General features: G+C 46.4%; 1 protein-coding gene across 2 annotated transcripts in view; it reads right to left on the reverse strand.

Annotated features, from left to right (window-relative positions):
• HIPK2 (homeodomain interacting protein kinase 2) overlaps positions 1-20,999 on the reverse strand; it is a 188,041-nt gene that overhangs the window by 113,851 nt on the left and 53,191 nt on the right. For both annotated transcript variants that reach the window (XM_068549561.1, XM_068549559.1), the window contains exon 2: positions 8,224-9,307. In XM_068549561.1, the coding sequence (XP_068405662.1) occupies positions 8,224-9,307 (1,084 nt within the window). The remainder of the gene's footprint in view (positions 1-8,223; positions 9,308-20,999) is intronic.

Here is a 20,999-nt window from a genome sequence, read left to right on the forward strand (position 1 = left end):
ATCTAACAACGGGGCCCCGCGGCGGGGCTCTCAGCCACCCAGGTGAAGGGCAACAGCCCCGTGCCAGGTTGCCCACGGCAGCCCCACTTCTCCCATTTTGACGCGGCAGGTGGTAACCCCCTCTGTGGGGCAACCGACTCTGGGATCCAAGCCACCTCTGGCAACAGCTCTCAAAGGACAAAATAATAATTTAAAAAATATAAATAAGTAACTAAAGCAGGAAGAAACTCCTGGAGGTGATGGATCTGTTTAAGGCATAAACTGTGGTGACAGTTTTACCTCCAAACTCACCAAGCTGTACACATTAAATATGTACAGCTTTTTGTATGTCAATCATACCTCAATACAGTGGCTTTAAAAAAAGAATTCGCCCCAGAGCTTGCTTAAATCTGTCATCTGGCTGCACCCCCCAGAGAGCCTGTTCCTTAGATTTCTTTTGCAACCCAGGAATCTCCATTTTTAACAAGCAGCTGGGTGATACTTTGGCAGGAGGGTCCTTGGATCACCCTTTGAAAACAACTGGTTTATACCTTGAGCTCAAGAGTGGTTCCAGCCCTACTGTCCTCAGGTCTGGAGACATGTAGATGGCAATTCTGCAGCAAGGCAGAAAACTGGGCCAAGTTTCTGGGGCATCAACACTGCTTCTGCACCTGGGCCCTTGACCTCTGGGGTCGCTCTGGTTGGTTCATGTGGTCCGTGAATGTACATGGTTTTTCAGTGTCTTTGAAGCTGTGTGTGTGTCCTTGTGTGTATACGCATGTCTGCTGCATGTGTCTGTGTGTCTCCCTCCATGTGGCAGGCATCTATGTACATCAGCATCTTTGCTACAGCTGAGCATTAGCTTCTGTCACCAAGGCGCTTGCGAGCACACCTAGCTGTGCGTATGTCATGCATGGGCTTATACTGTGTTATCTGGGTTTATTCGTGTGACCGTGCACGTGCGTGTGTGTAGGCGGGACTGGAACACCAGGGCAGAGATACACTCAAATACACAGAGAGGTTCTCCCTTTAATTATTTCATACTAAAAAAACAAATTCGATTTCAAATTATTTCACCACACAACTCAAGGTCCTAGAGACAAGTAAGGGAAAACTAAAGACAACCTAATAGCCCAGATAACTTATTGATTACTTCTCCTCAGAAAAGACACTGCAACTCTCAAAGCTTTTACATATTTATAACCACCTCCCTCATCTGGGTGAATGAGACTGTCAGTGGGTTGAATGTTTCACTCAATATTCTCAAGGGTAAACTAGAACCCTTTCCTGTTGTATCTACTAGTAATAAAACACAAATTAACTTAAAAAGCTAATGCCTGCAATGCAGATGCTTTCAGAGCTCTTCTTTTCAATCAAACCTAACTTCTAGTCAGGAATCTGCACAAGCTATGCAATTTTGGAAACTGTTTTTATGACTGTATTAAGTTATGCCCCTTTTTTGAAGTGACTTAGAGAAAGACATTTTGGAAGACGCCGTGTTCCCTGCTGATGGGGAGGAGATGATGGAGGGTCCCAGTCTGAGCCAGTGAGGCCAAGGTCAGCCCACAGGAGACAACATTGTCCCCTGGCCATGGACTAAGCACAGGCCCTGGTCATAATGAGATCCAGATGCGGGGGTGTGGATGGCTCACAGTTGACATTCTACCAATATACTGACTCCGTGGAACACAGTCAGCTGGGGATGGACGGGGCCAGGACTGGAGCTAAGGTCTCTGAACTCTCCTTCCAGAGGCTATTACTTGATAGCAGTGGTGGGACTTGAAACCCGGTTCTGGAGGCCAGAGCTTCACAACTGTGCCTTAGGGAAAGCAAAGTCCATAAACAAAAGACAGCAAAACAAACAAACGAACAAAACGTATTCCCTCTAAGCCAACTCAGCAATCACAGTACCAGAATTTAAAAGCATTAAAAGTGTTCACATTTATACTGGCTACTGGCGGGGGATGGGGAGGGGAGCCCCATTATAATCTAGGGCCTCTTCCCTTTATTTATGAATAACTACTACTGTCTCCTAGCCTCTGGGTTCTCCCCAACCTTTTGCCCCCACTTCAGTTGATTAACTTCACTAATACCCTTAACTTCACTGAATTACTCCTTTGTTAAGTCCAAGCCCCTCAAGCCTCCATCAAAATTCTCCACGGTCAGGCCTCCCTCACCTAACCCTTACTTGCCAGCCCAAGCCTTCAACTCCTTGCACATGTCACTGTCATCCCCCCTCCCCCCATCTTCCCTTATTAATTCCAATCTCTGTGCCTCTCAGGCTCCCCCCACCCCCATCTCACACTTCCTTTAAGATGGACCTCAAGAGTACTTCAATATAACTCGTTCTCTAAAAACCTTCCCTATTAACCCATCTCGCAAAATCTTTCACTGAGGGGGCTTCCCTGGTGGCGCAGTGGTTGAGAATCTGCCTGCTAATGCAGGGGACACGGGTTCGAGCCCTGGTCCGGGAAGATCCCACATGCCGCGGAGCAACTAGGCCCGTGAGCCACAACTACTGAGCCTGCGCGTCTGGAGCCTGTGCTCCGCAATAAGAGAGGCCACGATAGTGAGAGGCCCGCGCACCGCAATGAAGAGTGGCTCCCGCTTGCCGCAACTAGAGAAAGCCCTAGCACAGAAATGAAGACCCAACATAGCAATCAATCAATCAATCAATCAATCTTTAAAAAAAAAAAAAAAAAAAATCTTTCACTGACTTTGAATCTCTGTAACTGGTTTTTCTCATCACTGGTTCCCTAGAGTCTCAATGAATATCTGCTGAGTGATCAAACATTTGCAATATCAAAGTATCAGAAATACACTCTAGGCAATTTGTGTCTTTTAATCTCCTCAGAGAAACCATAAACTCCTCCAGATTAGAAATCTTGCGCCTTATCTCCTACCCGTCAGTACATCACAGGACACACAGTAGGCACCCAATGAACGTTTGATGAATTGAACTGAATTAAAATATATCTCCCCCCCCACCTAAAACAACCATGGAATCAATTTGAAGATAGTGTCTGAAACCAAAAGCACCAGGCAAAAAAGGTTACATTATTCTGAAAGAGTAGATCACTGGCCTTTTCTTTATGTCCTAAATTTTTATGCACGCCCCACCCTTTTTCTTTGGTCCTGGTAATGGTCTTAAGTGTTTCAAATTAAGTCTAGACAAGAGTATTTTGAATAACCGGAGCAGAAACAAAAAAATCCACACATTTTAATCGCTATCTCCTGCCTGAATGGCATGTCTTTTTGTTTGTTTTTCCTGAGTAGAGCTTAATATTTAGTCTTGTTTTCAGTTTGCTGGTCACACTGACAGTGGAAATACCCCAGCATCAATTTATTGCTTGCTCCAAAAAAAATAACTGGCATCAATGTAGAATCAAATGCAGTAGTCCCCCCTTAATCACAGTCAGCCGCGATCCAAAAATATTAAGTGAAAAATTCCAGAAACAAACCATTCTTAAGTTTTAAATTGCCTGCTGTTCTGAGGAGCGTGATAAAGTCTCACAAAGTCCCGTTCTATCCCACGCAGGACAGGAATCTTCCGTTTGGCCGACACACCCTGCCCATTTGTCTCCTAGTAGCCGGCTCGGTGATCAGACTGACTGTGGCCTCGTGGTGCTTGTGTCCAAGTAGCCCTTATTTTACTTAATAATGGCCCCCAATGGCAAGAACACTGATGCTGGCAGTTCAGATACTCTAAAGAGAAGGCGGTAAAGTGCTTCCTTTAAGTGAAAAGGTGAAAGTTCTCCATTTAATAAGGAAAGAAAAAGAAAGTATGCTGAGGTTGCTAAGATCTACGGTAAGAATGAATCTTCTATCCGTTAAATTGTGACGAAGGAAAAAAGAAACTCGTGCTAGTTTTGCTGTCGCACCTCAAACTGCAAGTTACGGCCACGGTGTGTGATAGGGCTTGGTTAGGATGGAAAAGGCACTGAATTTGTACAATAAGATGTTTTGAGAGAGAGAGACACCACATTCACATAACTTTTAATACAGTATATTGTTGTAACTGTTCTATTGTATTATTAGTTATCAATGTTAATCTCTTACTGTGTCTAATTTGTAAATTTCCTATGCATACGGGTATGTATGCTGAGGAAAAAACACAGTGTACGTAGGGTTCGGTACTATCCTCAGTTTCAGGGACATCCACTGGGGGTCTTGGAACGTAACCTGGAGGATAAGGCAGGGACTTCCAAGGTATGTTCACAGAAGTGCACAGGATCTGCTCCAGTTCCATCCCTTAGGGTGTGAACACTTCAAAGGAGACACCCTTAAGGACCCCTTTCTCTCTCAGTGGGCCTCCCACCACCTGCACAAGCTCACCTCTGATTCCCCGTGGTGAGTCTTGGGGTGTGTGCAGGGAGAGGACTTTCTCCGGCGACACCCCTCTGGAGACTGGGGTGCAGTGGGTCTGGGGCAGGGCCGTGGCGGTACTGTGTTCTTAACACGCTCTCCAAGTGATTCTCATGCACAATAAAGCCTGTGACCAGCGTGGTTTGATGGTTTAACTAGGTAACTGACCTTCGAGTTGGAAGGTCAGGTTGGAAGGGGCTACCCACGCATCAGACTTAAACGATGAAAAAGGCAGCCTTTGTTTCCTGAAAAACACACGGTCAGGCTTGCTTCACAGGATACCTACGGCAATATGCCTGGCCTCGACCAAGCACGCGCCTAATAGCCGGGGGAAACCGTTTGCTCCCCGAGACACACCTACTTTTCCAGGCACACCCCCCCCTCCCACGAGGACAGGAACATCTCTTTACATCAGACTGTTTCCACATCACTAGGCGGGGACGACAGTGGGCTGAGACATTTCATACTGTCCATTTAAAAAGAGGGCAGGACATTAAATGTCCTCCTCTTTGAAAGTGAGGTCGCCGGGGGTTGATGGCCCAGCTCAGATACAGGGGGCCCGGGGGACCCAGGCCCTGCCGAAGGCTGGATCCACGGGGTGGTGACTCCTCTACTCCAGGTGGCTCAAACACAGAGCCTCTCACGACGCAGCTGAAACCGCCGACCTTCTCAGATAACAACGGACCACTGAAGAGCCTTCTCCACCCACCTCCTCTCCCCTGTAAGAGGCAACACAATCAGGAAAATCGACTGGACGAATGTGGCCGGGAGCCGGCTGTCCCACAGCAAGGACTGATGCCGCCCGGGCTGGAGGCTGTCCGCAAACCCTCAAACTGCTGTGTGTGGTAGCAAACTATTCCGGGGTTCAGACGAGACCCGGGGAAGGAACCGGACGCTGTGACCGATTTAGAGATGAAGCATCACTTCAGCAGAAACACTGGGCTGGCTTTCATGTTGACTGTGCCCTTGAAAGCAGAGCTGGGCACAGGGGGGCCACCATGAGGACCCGAAGGACACTCGCCTTTTTTGCTCAAAGCGACCACAGGAGGAAGGGGTCCTGCTCAGAAATTTATGCAACAGTCACATGAGGTCTAAAGAAAGGGGTCACCTCACAACCAGAGGGGGGGGCTTCCAAGGCAAATGGGGGCACCGGGGCCGGAAGTGGAAGACAGAGAGGGGGGCTAAGGAGAGCCCTGGACTCCTGGCACACGAGCCTTCCACACTCGGTGGAGCGGTTTCTCCTGCCGCCCAGAGCTCCTGCGCTGGGGTCCCCGGTACCCGGGCACCGGGGCCGACACGAAAGCGCAGGAAGCCTGGAAAGTCTGTCTGCTGCGAGAGGGGTGCCACGTGTCACGTGGGCACAGGAAGGTGAGAACACGAGCGAGGCCAAGAGTCCCGAAGTCAGCTTACCCAGTGCATCAAGTTTGGCTCTAAGTATGCATTGCCTTTTAAATAGAATTTTTAAAAGCCTTTTTACAAGTTGCTCTGCTCAAGTTTTAGAAAACATGAATAAAGCCAGTATCATCCATTAAACGGCATCAAGTTAACAAAATCATAAAAGCCCGAGCAGCCTTGACTTCGCCGCAGTTCACCCTAAATTCAGGCCAAGACCTAGGAAGGAGCGGCCTGGCATGCTGAACTGGCACCCCCAAGTGTAGAGTGACAACGGCAGCGGGGAGCTGGCCAAGGCACTGGCTATCCCTCGGATGGGCTGGTGACCCTAGATGATGCCACCCAGAGCTCGCGTTCAGAGAAGGGCACTTTGTAAAGAGAACGCCTGTGGTTCCGGCCCCCGGCCAGCCTCCTCCTTCACCCTCTCCCCTGGGGTCCGCAGGGCCTGCTCCCTCCACCTTCAAGCCCAGGCTCCCCTTCCTCGGTGGCCACAGCCCTGGGCTCACAGCCTCCCTCTCTGCCTGGCTCCGGGGCTGCGGGCCTGACAGCAGACCGCAGAGGTCTAAGAAGCTGGTGAGCGGAGAGGAGCCGGGTGAGCAATACAGATCCACCCCTCCCGGAGCCCAGCAGGGACGCAGATGCGAGGCTCCTTCCTGGATGCTCAGGGCAGGCGGGTGGGGGGAGGACAGCATGGGTGGAGGGGCCTAGAAACCTGTCTAATTCGGGACTGAGATGAGGGAGGTGAGGGGGCAGTGGGGATGTGTGGCCTGTGGTCACAGACCTCCCAGGGGAAGGGGTACGAGGTCAAGGACAGAGACCCACGGGCTGAGGGCCGGGCAAGGGCACCTGCGACACAGCCGGCCGGGCCGAGGGGTGAGCAAATCGGCAAACGAGGTGTGGGAGGGACGGGTGTGCCTCAGAACGTGTGACGGGCCAACTGTGCTGACGCGGCTCAAGCACATTCCCCGCCTTTCTCCGTGGCCGGGAAGGAGGTGTGGGGAAAGCACGTGCTCACTCGGGGGTCGGGCCAGCGGGGCTCGGGCACGGAGGAGTCGTGGGATCCTGGTTTTACTGCCCATGTGTCAACCTCTTAAATGTGTTGTCAGCCCCATCTTCTCATGGGAGTTTTAGTTTCGTATCTTGCCAACTTCCATTTTTCACCAGACCGTTCAACATCCCCTCAGACACAGCCCATCACCATCTCCCCAAAAGAGACTCACTTGCTTCCCATTTCCATCCAAGCCCTGTGCACTGACCACGCGCCAGATACGGAGCCAAGAACCCAGCTGCGTCCCGGCTCCGTCATCCAACAGCCCCAACACGGCTGGTGCCCGGACTGTCCCGGTTTATGGGTCAGGAACGCAGGGGTTAGAGAAACGAGGCCACCAGCCCAGTCGCACAGCTTAGCGAGTGGAGGGATGAGGCTTTCCTGACCCCAGAGCCAGTGCCCTCATCTGGGTCCCACCAGGGCAGCGATTCCTAACCCTGGCTGTGCACTGGGAGCCCCAGGGGAGCTGTGACAAACACCCACGTCGGACGCCACCCCCAGAGATGTCGATGACTCAGTTTGTGGGGACTGGGACCTAAATCAGGTTATTCCTTAAAGCCCGCTCCACCCACCGGTGATTCTGACACGGAGCCAAGGGTGGGAAGCAGTAAGCCACAGACTCCAGGATGGCGAGGGCCTTGCCTCTGCTCTCCTGGCTGCGTCCCGGTCCCCAGCGCTGTGCCTGGCTCATGTTAGAAGTGAAATAAATCCTTGTTGAACGAGTGAAGGAATGAAAGCGTCACACTTTCCCACCAAGGGTGCTACAATCCTTCATCTTCCTGACCCCAAAGTTCTCCCACCGCCGGAGGACGCTGACGGGTCCCTCGGCTCCGGATCTCCCTCCTCCCATCCCCTTTCCACATGGACACAGAGTCATCTTCTCAGAGCACCACTTTCATCCTATCACCCTCTGTTGTTCAAATGTTTCGGCACTTGCTCCACGTTTACGGACACAGTTGCAACCCCTTCATCTGGTATCTAAGACCCCAACATCCTGGTCCCAACCTATCCTTGCAATCAGATTTTCCATCACCCACGGATTCTCTGTTCTGCCAGGCGGGCGTCCTCCTGGTCTGCAGTGCGAGTCTTGCCCATTCTTGCCAGAGCGACTTCGTAATGCGTGTCCCTCTCTTTCCTTCACCCATGTCTGGATTCTACCCGTCCGTGACAACCTGACTCCCCGACCATGCCTTTGCTCTTTGCCCCCAGCCCCCAGGAATCCCTCCCAACTCTGAACCTCTACACCAAGAATCTTACTTGGCTCCATTCTTACATGGCTTCTAATCATCATTTCAACGTGCACATGTCCTAATTTCCCGACTAAATCGTGATCCCTTGAGAGCAGCAATTTTACCTCCCAGGCAGTGACCAACACCGCACACGCCCTGTGAATGCCGCGGGGCATTCAGCATCTCCTGTCTCGGGGCAAACGGCCTTACCTGTAATATCTGGACTGCAAGTAGGTGGAGCACACAGCCTTGGACACGTGACTGGCTGAACCAAAGTCGATGACCTTGACTCTGTACGGTTGTCTGGATGGATCCACCAGCATGATGTTTTCTGGTTTGAGGTCAGCGTGGATAAGACCGAGGCTTTTTAGTTTCATCAGGGCTGTGGCAACCTGCTGGAGGACCGGGCGAATGTATTTGAGGGGCAAGGGGCTGAACTTGTTCTGCTTCAGAAAGTCATAGAGGTTCTGCTCCAGCATCTCAAAGACCAAGCACGTGTGGTTCTTGTGCTGGAAGCACTCGTAGGCACGGACGAAGTTGTAGTCGTCGGCGCTCTCTGTGCTCAGGCGGGCCAGGATGCTCACTTCGATCTGACCTTGGCGGGCGTATGACGGGTGGTTCTTCAGGATCTTGATGGCCACAATCTCATTGGTGCCCCGCTTCCAGCACTTGACCACTTGCCCAAACGTCCCTCGGCCCAAGAACTCTAAGACCTCGTAAGTGTTGGTCATGGAGCACAGCACCTCATGCTGGACCAGCTGATAATCCCCCTCGCTGTTGGAGCCACTGTTTTTGGAAGTGGCAGTCGAGGTGGTGGCAGTGGCTACAGTGGCCCCACTCGCATTATTCTGAATCATGGGTGGATGCTCTTCGATGATCTGCACGCTGCTTGTGTTCTCGATCTCCTCACTCTTCCGCTTGAGTCCGCATTTTTGGTAGGTATCAAGAAGGCTCACAGTGCTGCGACGCATGAGGTTGTGCGGTCCGCCGAGGACTGGCCCGGTGACGGAAGTGCTACTTGCTGATGTCACGACGATGTGCCCGGTGCTTCCTGGGAAGATGATGGTCTGCTCGTACGGTAGGCTGGGGTTTGGGATGGGCAGGGAGGCGCTGACGGTCGTGGCGGCTGGCTGGGATGGTGGCGCGTTCTTGCTCTGGCCATACACTTTGCTGTGGGAGCCGTACCCGGTCATGTCCCAGTTGGAACTCGGCTCTACTTTCAGTTTCTTCACGCTACAGAAGGCACTTGATTGAAGGGTGTGAGGGGAGAAAACTTGCACATGTGAGGCCATACCTGTGAGAAAGAGAAAGGCGAAAAGAAATATCTTAGTCACCCTTACACGAATGAACGCGACAGAGCCACTTCAGTTCTGACCGGCAGCATGGGTCCTAGAGTATACTGTCTTCTCACTTCGAAACAAGGTTGGAAAAGTGAATCTATTCCACCCAGAAGCACCATCTGGTCACTCAGTCTGTGGGCTCCAGGGGTTCCAGTGTTCCGCCCGCCACCACCAGAAGGGTGGGAGACTTGCAGGGTGAGAATACAGTCAAGACTCAGAAACACAATTAGAATAGCAGAACTTAGTTCATTATGTAGTTTTTTTTAATAAATATTGTTTGTGATAGAAACAAATTCTTCCTCAGTTCTCACTGGGTTGCAATCCTATTAAAACTGAAGACTGTATCAGGTGGCCCAGCTAACTGTCACATACTTAGTTGTCTCCCATGGTCGGCTCCTCTCTGTCACAGGCCCTAAGACTGTCAGGCTTACTCATCTGAGGAAACAGCTTCCATACAGGTCCAATCACAGAGCCACTCGTGATCTGCTAGCTTCTGGATGAACCATAATTACCCGCTGGCATCTTAGGCACCTTAAATAATTCTGTAGGGTTGAATCGACCAGCAGTTGGTCTGATGTTTTCATTTAGATAGTCTGAATCATTTTATCAGCTTTTTTGTGGAGGGGAGGAGTGGGTAGCACAACTCATGGGCTCTATTCACTCAGCGTTCCTGCTAAATTTATCTGTCAATAAATTTATCTAGAAAGTCATACTATTTCATATCAAAACCTCACCCACAATTTAGATAACCTCAGAAATCTGTGAGACCATAACTCTGGAATGGCTGTACAATTTATAATTATGGTGATAGTGGAAACAAACAGAAATTCATAAAAATGAATTAAGGAAAAGTAACAAGGTGATGAGGAAGGATAAGTCCTTACAGGTAAAAGCAGAAACACTGCCCATCTTCTAAGCTGCAGCTGAGAAACATTTCCTATAAAAGCATAAGGAAAGTGGGGTTTCTATCAAGCACCGCTGGTGTTTAGCGATCCCAGTGTTCGTGTCTCTCTGACCCCCTAGCATTACCTAGGGTGGTTATTTAACATTTTCCTTTTCTCCTCGTCACCCACCACCCTAGTCCACCCTCTCTCTCAGCAACAACCCACCTTCCACTTTGTCCAGAAGCCTGAGGCCAGCAGCCTTGCTGTCCATCTTTATTCTCTTCATTTCAAAACACTCCTGAATTTGCATCCATCCTCCATCCTCTCTTCCATCTTTCTGGTCTCAGAGGAAGAGGTGACTCTCTTTTCCAACACTAAAAGTTCCCCCTATTCTCACGATTCAGCCTCTCTCATTTTCCCTTGAATGCTATGCTCCCGCCGCTGTCCACTCTGATGGCTTTCAATTTCTCCCTGTTAATTGGATCCAAGTCCTTAGTAGGTACTTAATAAAGTTTTGCCAAAAGAATCAGTGACAATCTTTCTCTTCTGCCTTCACATGTGCACATGGAAACTCCCAACTTGGAAGGTAAGAGGAGTAACAGCTGTATTCTTCCTTTTTGATACTTTCTTTCTTCTCACTTGTAATCAATGGTTTATGCTCCCTTTTCTTCAAGGCTCACTCCTTAATCCACCTCCCCCCACACATACACACACACTACAGGACTCTGTTCTTAAAGGTAAACGACTTCCTAATTGCCTAATCCAATGGCCTTTTTTCAGCCTCTAATCTCTTTGACCTCTTGGCAACTGACCAATCTGATACTGCTGACCACGACTTCCTTCTTGATGCTCTTATCTGTGCTGTGTGAATCTGTAACCTCCCTATCCCGCATCTGACTGCACATTGTGTGCTGGCTGGTTCCTCTTCCTCTTCCTCCTTTAAAATGTGGGCGTCTCCAATGTTTGGACTCTGTTCTCTCTGGATCGAAGCTGTCACCTCTATGCAGGCGACCCCGACACGTTCATCACAGGCCAAGTGCTCCCTCGTGCCTTCCAGTGACGTATTTCTGCCTCCTGCTACAAAATCAAGGATGATCTTCCAAAGGTGAACTCCTTACCTTTTCCTAAAAATCTAGCCATTTCACCCTCCATGATAATGTCCCCATGGCTGTTCATAAAATATTCTTCTAGTCACTTGGTTCCAAACCTTTGAGGATTCTTCTTTGCCTCCATGGACAAGAAGATTTGGAGTCTCATTTCTCTGTCCTTCAAAATGTCTCTTGTAACCATCTCTTTGTTTCTGTTCTTGCTGCCACTTCCAGAGTTAAAGCATTTATCACTCTCCAGTAGACAAAAGCAAGCACAGACATCTGGTCTACCTGGGCACTCTTTCTTCCTCTAATTTGCCCATATTCAGCCACCAGATTATCTTCCTAGAACATTTCTAAGCATGTCACGTCTCTGTCCAGAAACTTTCAATGATTCCTTAGTGTCTAGAAGATAAATTTGAGGACTCTTTACACCTTCACATTTTGATTTCAACTGCTTTGTTGGCTTCACCTCCAACTATTAACCTTCCTGAACCCTCAATTTTAATTAAGCTGTTCTACTCACTGTTTCTAGAATGTCTCTTACAGTTCCTACCTCCATGCTCTTACACAATTCCCCCATCCGACATGCCTTCACCTCTTCTTTCAGCTTATCCAAAGATAAGACAATTCAGATGCCTCCTCTTCCCAGACAACTCCAACCTATACTGATATTCCCAACTCTCCATTCCTAAGGCACTTACCATGTGCACTGCCCATTTGCCCACAAACTGCATTTCTGCCTTGCAGAATCTCTTGTCTTGAATTGAATTACTTATCTTTTGTGCTATATAACTTTTTATACGTTTAAGTCATGTTTCCATAACCAGGCTATATTCGGAAGGCGCGAGCTACAGGTTATACTTCTTTTTTTCCCCCTAGCATTAAGCCGGGTTTGTTACATATGGGAGGCACTCAGTTGATGGAATAAAGCACTCTAACTGATCAGGCTTCGAGGAGAGCTTAGTTTTCTAGCTATAGAGCAATTACCAGTCACAAGTACCTACGGAACCTGGCCTCACTCTGGAGAATAAAGAAAAACCTGCCAATACTTTTCCACCCAAACTAAGGCAGAGTCCAGGCAGCTCCTGTCCTGGGGTCAGCAGTCATGTTCTGTCTATACTTCATCCTGGATGTGCTCTCACTTCCCAGGGGCAACCTCAACCTGTCTAACACCCAACACCTGCTCTGAACCCTACCTTGACCCTGATCCCATAGATCTGACAGAAGCTTCCTTTCTTGTTTGGTTCCTGAACTCCAATATCTACTTGCGTAATATGACTATACTTCTGTAGACAGCCTTCTGCCTGACAAGACTATTTTGGCTTGCTCATTCAGAATTCACACTTTACCTGTTTCTTCCTACGGTACTTTTTGTTCAAGTCAATCTTGCCTTAATTCTATAATAACACAGAAAATAGCTTTTCTATATTTATCAGTATTAAATAACCACATTGTTCTAGATATTTTATACAATATAGAAATGACCAATCCTTCAGCTTTTTGTAACGTATCCACTGAAGAGGCAAAGCAATAAGCATTTCCTTTATTCTTTGGTATCGAGCTTGCCCCTTACTGCTCCATCCTCAGTGCTTTGTGGCAGGAGGACGGGGAGGGGGGCAGAGAGGGGTCAGAGGTGGCAGAAGAAATATGCTGATGTTACATAAAAGAGATGTAGCTCTATTCTCTGTTTTCACTGTTTCAGAAAAATCTTGGTGGAAAGGCCAGGGTGTAGCAGTGGAATTTTACAGTGGGGAAGAGAATGGCTTATGACTTATTTGCTACTGGGATGACAGCCAAGGGTCATAAAACTGTGGAAACTGTCACTGGGTACCTCTGGTGACAGATTCGCGGGATCAGAGAGGAGACCTGCATGGCTAGGGACACCCTTTGCCGCACCGCCTGCTGCAGACTCTGGCCTGGCCTGGTGTGGCCACTGCTGCTCCTTTATAAGGTCAGCAGCCACTATTCTAAGAACTAGATTAGCAATTCCCGATACAGCCTTATTTCCCCCTCCAGCTTGACTGAGATATAACACATATAAAATCGTGGCAGTTCAACATGTACAACGTGATGATTTGATACGAATATATGGTGCAAAACGATGATCATAATAAGGTTAGTTACCACCTCCATCACCTAATTACCTTTTGTGTGTGTGTGTGGTGAGAACATTTAAGATCTACTCTCTTAGCAGCTTTCAAGTACACAATACCCCGTTGTTGACTACAGTCACAGGCTGTACGTTACATCCCAGAACTTATTTATCTTAGAGCTGGAAGTTTGCCATTACAGTCTTATTACCTTTATTCTGTAGCAGAGGCCATTTTGCTCTGCGAAGCAAACTGCTCAAAGAAAATATAGGTCAAGAAAGTCTTCAATAATAATAATAATAGCAATTATTGTTATTACTACTACTACTGTTACTTATTTTTAAATCTCTAAACTATCTTGTAAGTGATAAACCGTTGCTGATAGTTGCGTAGCTTAGTCTTAAAACAATCCTACAGGAATAACCAAACTTATTGCCAAACATTTCTCCTTGAGAGTATTTTTCTGGAACAAGTCCTCCTGATTCGTGGAGATCCCAGTGAGCCCAGCCCACACCCTTTGCATTCTATTTATTCAGATCCCCAAGGCTGGGGCCGAGGAAGGCGAGGACCTTTATGTTTTCCACTCTAGGGAGAGCTGTTTCCTCTCACTTCTTTCTGTGTTGACCTTTGTGCTCTTCAAGGCCTGCTGCCCTCCTTATCTGTCAATTTTCTTCTCAGAAAAGGCAGGGGGTTTAATGGGCATTTTCAGTTTGAGCCTATGGAACCATTTCAATCACTTTTTAAGTCATCTCTGCCCTTCCTATTTGGTTCTTGGAAGAGAAAGTGCATTTTTCTCCACCTTCCTTGGGAGACTGGGAGGCTATTACCATATGGGTGTGAGGGCGGGTTTTGAGCCCATGGGGAGTGAGGCACCAGGGAAATCACTGTAGGATAAATCTGCAAAACTCACACCTGCTCCCTAGAGGGGGCCACGAGACCCAGACCATTCCACAAAAGCCCGAGTAGCCTCCCAAAATAACTCCTGACATGACTGCCGCATTGTCACTCATGTGAAAGCACAGTGACTCACTACAATTTAGAACTAAACTTTCTAAAAGGCACATCACTGTTACCATCTGTCTCATAAGAAGGTCAAAATTATAAACCCTGTATATTAGATATTCATCAGGGCCTTGAATGTTTTTTAATGTTACTGATACAAGTTTATGCAGATGTTATAAAAGTGACCCGGAAAAAGCATTTAAAAACTAGTTTATTAAAATTTAGGTCAACTTGTACTACACAACTGTATGTAATATGTCCTTCCTTGCATATGGCAAATGAAATACAGCTCCTATAAAATGGGCACTAAAATACATCCTATAGTTAGCAGAATTAAACTCCATTATTTGAAAGAAGTCATTTCTTATTACCACAAAGATGAAGGACTGCTTCTTTCATGCCCCAAACAAATCCAGGTCCCAGCTACCTAGGGTGCATTTCTGACACTGCTAAAGGCAGTGAAAGCGCTGGGCCCTCTTTTAGTCATTTTATTCACATGCTCATTTTGCGTTTTTAAAAAGATATGCACGAAAGTCTGCATTTCAAAATACTATTTTTAAAACATTTGCCTTCTACTCTTTATTAGAGATGCCATTTATGTCCATAAAATGCTATCACACTTGAATTCAAACCCTATTACTCAGGAGTCTCATGATTCTCCAGATATTAAAATCTTGAGCACCCAGTAAGTACCAGGCTCTAGGCAGGATGTTTTACGAACAGGGTAAACATACATCTGACTTTGGGACAATCCGGAATCACCCTTGTTTTTCCAAATGAATTAGTAAGAGCACCCTGCCCACTTTCATTCTTACAAGGGTCCTAGTTTGAAAACTAGGAAGTCAAGTGATGGGTTAAGGCTCCTATAATTAAGTGGAAAAACCAGACCTTGACCCCAGAAGTTCAAATCTGGGTAATTCTATGTGCCACTTTGTCTTAATAGTTTAAAGAGAAATTTATTTTTCTAGGGTTAAGAATAATATTTTCCACCTTAAAAAAAAGGATAGTTAAAAATCTTCCTGATCTTCCTGAGCTCTTAAGTCACAAGAATTTTTAAAAGGTCATTTGTTAAAGGATTGGCTCATTTAGTTCATTTTTTTCCACGTATTTGCCTAGTTTCTTCATAATTTTATATTTCACAATTAGATGAACTGAAAAGTTGCTTCACATCTGAGTACATTTCCTTTCCATTTCACCACCCCAAAATTATCTACTGGAAGATCAGACTCTGCCGAAACTACAGGGATGAGTGAGGGTTCAACTATGATTAAAAAAATAATTAAGCTGAATTCAATTTCACTGTACCCTATCAAAGCTCGAGAGAAGAACTATAAGCGAAATAGTGGCACCATTTTTATCAGTATGTAAAGTTTAATTTTGGTGTTGCAGATCACCACTCAGAATCCAGTTATATTTTTAAAGAGAACAGAATCATGAACACCTTAGTTTGGGAATTCCCTGGCAGTCCAGTGGTTAGGGCTCCATGCTTCCATTACTGTGGGCATGGCTTCCATCCCTGGCCGGGGAACTAAGATCCTGGCAAGCCGCATGGTATGACCAAAAAAAAAAAAAAAAGAACACCTTAGTTTAGGAGGTGCCAACTTCCCCACTTCCTATAGTCCTTTGGCCACACACTTCTACCAAATAGTAAGTATTTGATAGAAGCTACAGATCTTTCTTTTTTTTGTAATCCAGAACTCAGAGGACGGGTTAATTCCCATACTCAGCTGACTGCTGTATCTCTCTTACATATCACATTATGCACATAAGGTATAATAAAATTATAGAATATTTCAAAAAATATATGAATGTTAGAAATACGCATCTGAATGGACATTAAAAACGCCTAAAAAGGGTTAATCTGTATAATCATTGATTACCATAATTTGATGCCTCAGGGGGTTGAAAATAGAAAAAATTTCTTCATTGATATATGTAACAATATTCATAAAATTTTAATGACAGTAATCCTGCTTGTCAAGCTTATATTTCACAAGGAGTACAAAGATAATTTCAGGTTAGCCCATTTCTAAATAATACATTTCCAAAACAGTGTATACTAAATGTCTATGGGGCTTGTATATCATTTTCCATCAAAGTCTATTTATCTGCTAGTTGTGTAATGTTAAATGTGTAGTATATTCCACCAGAGCACAGTTTAGGATCAACCATGAGCTCTACAGAATTCTTTATCAATAATGACAATCACAATACTACTGATTCCATTAAGGGCCCTCTATATAAAAGACTGGAGTTGGGGACAAAAGGAAGCACAAGACATCTGAGACATCGGCACTGCGCTAAAGGAGCTTAAAATCTCATGGGGGTGCCAAGTTCAGTGCAGAGTAAAAAGGACAACTGGCAATTCTGGGCAACGTAAGCAACTTGCCAAAGTAAATGCAACAGGAGTTCAGAGGCAGGAATCACTATGGGCTGTGGTTAGGCAAGGGTTTACAGGGGAGGTAAGACTTGAGCTGCGACTAAAAAGATGTTATATCTTTTGAAGGGCATAAGGACAGTGTTCCAGCTCCTGCTCACTGGGTGTTGGGGGCTTGCAGCCAGCACTGTGGTCTCTGCCCTCAGGAAGCTGAAGCTTTGCTTGGAGACAACAACTTAGGAGCATTTAATACATTAACAAATGCTCACCCCCAACGTAACTACCAGTCTACACTGTGTGCACCAACAGCCTACTTATCCAGAATTGTCCTCTTCTGATAATTTCAATCTTCTAGAAGTAATTTTTAAATCCTGAAAAGGCTGGTGTGAAGCCCTACCACTAAAGCCACTCACTTTATACTGACTGTCATCTAACACTCGATTAACAAGTCGTAGAGGGACTGTCGTTACTGGGTTTGCTCTCTGTGTCAGACTCCAGGTGCGCGCACACCCCACAACCGTAAGGTCAGGTGCATTTCCCATTTTACAGATGGGTAAGTGGAGTGCAGGGAGATGACACAGTTTGTCCAAGCTCACTTTGCTACTACCAGCAGGGCTGGGATTTGAACTAAGGTCTGCCTGACTACTAAATCTGTGCTGTTAACCCTTCTTCTTCATGCTTTAGGGTCTCGGAGTTAAAGCACCAAATAAGGAGACAGGTACCATAACAGCCAAGGCAAAATGAAAGCTGGTGTGTGAGAGGAGACTGATCTAAAGTATGGGGCACACCGACTGCACGCCACCTGGTAAAACAATGGACCCCACGACAGCACTCCCAAGTCACCTGCATTTCTCTATCCTCTGGTTATGATGACATTTGGGAAATACAACCCCTCAAAACTGTTCAAATAAGATAAATTTACCTCCTGAAAGAGGTAAACTTCACTCCTCTGATGTACAGTGGCACAGTGGACAGAGCACCGGTCTTGGGTGAGCTGACCTGGGCTGTCGTAGCAGTCCAGGGGGGAGGTAATGAGGACCTGGACTAAGGAACTGCCTGAGAAAACAGAAAGGAAGCAGCAGAAACATAAGACTGTGCAGAGAAGAGAGGCAAGACACACTGACAGACGGGACGCAAGGGCAAAGGCGAGGGAGCAATCGAATACGTCTGGGGGCCTGAAAGGAGCGGGGTTCCACAGACGGTGACATGGAAGACGGGAGGTGGTCTTAAAGCGTTGTTTCTCTTGGGGGATGGGATAATGGAATGGGTTTTGAACGAGATGAATTACAAGCACTGACAAGAGATCCAAGTTGAAACCTTCACTGTTCAGCTATTCATACTGAAACTCTGAGGCAGGGAAGTGCTTAATTTACCAAAGTTACAGTGTCAGGAGCCGCTGGTCATTGACAATCAAGCATCTAGTTCCCATTTGCTGAGTTGAATCCTCAATGAAGATAAACCACTTGGAAAAGACAATGGAAATCAATAAGATGGGCTAAGCTTGCACAGGATGAATTGGAGCGGGGAGAGGGCAAGGTGACCCTGAACCAGTCCATGCATAAGACCAAGGACAAAGGGGTGGAGTCAAAAATATGGCTAAACAAAGATCAGTAGGACAGAGTGACAAAAATATGGAAAGGGAAAAAGACTGAAATCAAAGGATCACGTCCCAAAGAGATTGGGAAAGGAACGGTGTTGCTCAAGATGAGAGCCGAGTGAGCTGGAAGAGCTCGATTTTTTAAAAATTAATTAATTTATTTATTAACTTATTAACATTTATTTTTGGCTGCGTTGGGTCTTCGCTGCTGCACGCGTGCTTTCTCTAGTCGTGGCAAGCGGGGGCTACTCTTCGTTGTGCTGCGCGGGCTTCTCATTGCAGTGGCTTCTCTTGTTGCGGAGCACGGGCTCTACGCGCGCGGGCTTCAGTAGTTGTGGTACGCGGGCTCAGTAGTTGTGGCGCACGGGCTTCGCTGCTCTGCAGCATGTGGGATCTTCCTGGACCGGGGCTCAAACCCATGTCCCCTGCACTGGCAGGCGGATTCTTAACCACTGCGCCACCAGGGAAGTCCCAAGGAAGAGCTCAATTTTGGAGAGATTTCATTGTAGGCATTAGTAACAACAGAGAGGAGACGATGTTCTATATGTACCAATAGAAAAACCAGGATGGGAGAATGGGCAAGGGGTCGTTGACCTGAGGGCTGTCAACAACACCTAGATGAAAATGGAATCCATGTGGGTAAAGCTGTTTCCCAGGAGAAATGGTGTAGAAAGTAGAGCAGATGGCAAATAAAGTAATCCTTGGGGGCACAGACATTGTCAAACAGTATGAGGAGGACAGTATGAGTCACAGTGAAGAAGTCAAGGATAAAACGATGAAAAAAAAACCCCACAAAAACAATTAAGGGATTGATCCAGGAGAATGAAAACAGAGAAAGCGCTACTGGGCCTGGCTAGGAATAAGCCACCAGCCCTCTTTTCCCACAGGGTCAGGAGGAGAGGAAGAAGGGGCACTCCCCTGGGAAGAGAACCAAGTGCACCACGTTATGCCCCTTGCTTTCCCAAGAAATATGATTCTCTTAAGGACTTTCAAAATCTTTTACGTCATCTTCCTTGAATCTGCAAATTCTACCATAAGCTGTGTTTCTCCAGTTGAGAAAACATCCTTTTCCTACCATTTGCAAATTCTCCACATATCTATCTACCTACTGGCTCATTATTTGTCCAAATCAGCCCTTATCCATGTTCAGACTTACTTTCTCTTTCGGAAAGTCGCTAACTTCACCTATAACAGAGTCAAGCCTCTCTCAAATTCCCCTTCCTGTGACTCTGCCTCATTGCCTGGGACTAAGCCATAAATCACTATGGATGTGCCAGCCTTTCACTGCAGTGGGTAAGTACATGTAGCCTATAAATTGATTATCTAGAGGCCATGTTACCAAGTGTTCATAAGCAATCTGAAAACTGCCAATCCAAGATAATTCTGGTGAAAAAAAAGAATGCTATCGATAAAACAAACATGCTTTTCAGTTTCTTTCTCCAGGAAACTGGAGAATCAATGAAAGGAAAACAAGTGTATAAAAAAAAAAAACCTCAAAAACTCTGTTTTCAAGCAATAATGGCATTAATTAAGAACATTAATTATTTAAAAAAAAATACTTCTCAACAAAGGTGTATGTATTTGCTAGGATGGCCATAACACAGCACCACAGATTTGGGGGCTTAAACAACAGAAATTTGTTGTCTTGCAGTTCTGGGGGCTGGAAGTCCAAAATCAGAGCGTTGGCAGGATTGGTTCCTTCTGAGGACCCTGAGGGAAGGACCTGCTCCAGGCCTCTCCATGGTTTGCAGGGGGCTGTCTTCCCTTTGCGCATGTCTCTAGGTCCACATTTCCCCTTTTTTAAGGACACCAATCATATAGGATTAGGGCCCACCCTAATAATCTGTAACTTGACTACCTCTGTAAAGACCCTTCCTCAAATAAGGTCACATTCTGAGGTAATGGAGTTAAGAGTTAAACATGCGTTTTTACAGGCAAGGCGGTTAGGGAGACAATTCAACCCTTAACGGAAGGTTTAAGGAAACCAAATGCATTTTACTAACGCATAACTTTCTCAGGATATATTGTCATATTTTAAAAGAACTCTCTCTGTTTTTCCCTCCTTGGAGATGAGACATTCCATGTTGTAATTTCCCTATATCTTGCCTCAATGGACCCAGGAGGGGATTTCAATTAGTCAAATATTATACAAGCCAAAGCAAAGTGATTATTTCAAATTAAATTCTGCATAAGTTTATGTTACTTATGCAGTGCTTCCGGAAAAGGCCATGCAGGAATGTCCCTGCAATGTATATCGAGGAATAATTGTAGTCATTCTGGTATAAAAGAGAATTGAAAGTCACATATTAATAACACCAAAATGGGAAAGTAAACTAAGTTTCTAGCTCAGATTCTGAGTGCTCCAAACATTTCTGAAGGAGACATGAGTACACTCAAGAGGCAAATCAGTTGAGAGCTGGGCGAGGATGAGGAACTTTCCTTCTTCAGGGCCACTCTTGCCTTAATAGAGCCTCGGATCGGTCTCTTCTCAGACACACTCTACTTCCCTTCTGCTACCCATGTTGTCCTTTTAGTCCAAAGGTGGTAGAGGCTTACATTTTTCAACTTTGCATCTTCTTTCCAACTGAGGATCTCAAGAAGATAA

This window comes from Eschrichtius robustus, chromosome 8 (assembly GCF_028021215.1).
Source record: "Eschrichtius robustus isolate mEscRob2 chromosome 8, mEscRob2.pri, whole genome shotgun sequence".
NCBI lineage: Eukaryota > Metazoa > Chordata > Mammalia > Artiodactyla > Eschrichtiidae > Eschrichtius > Eschrichtius robustus.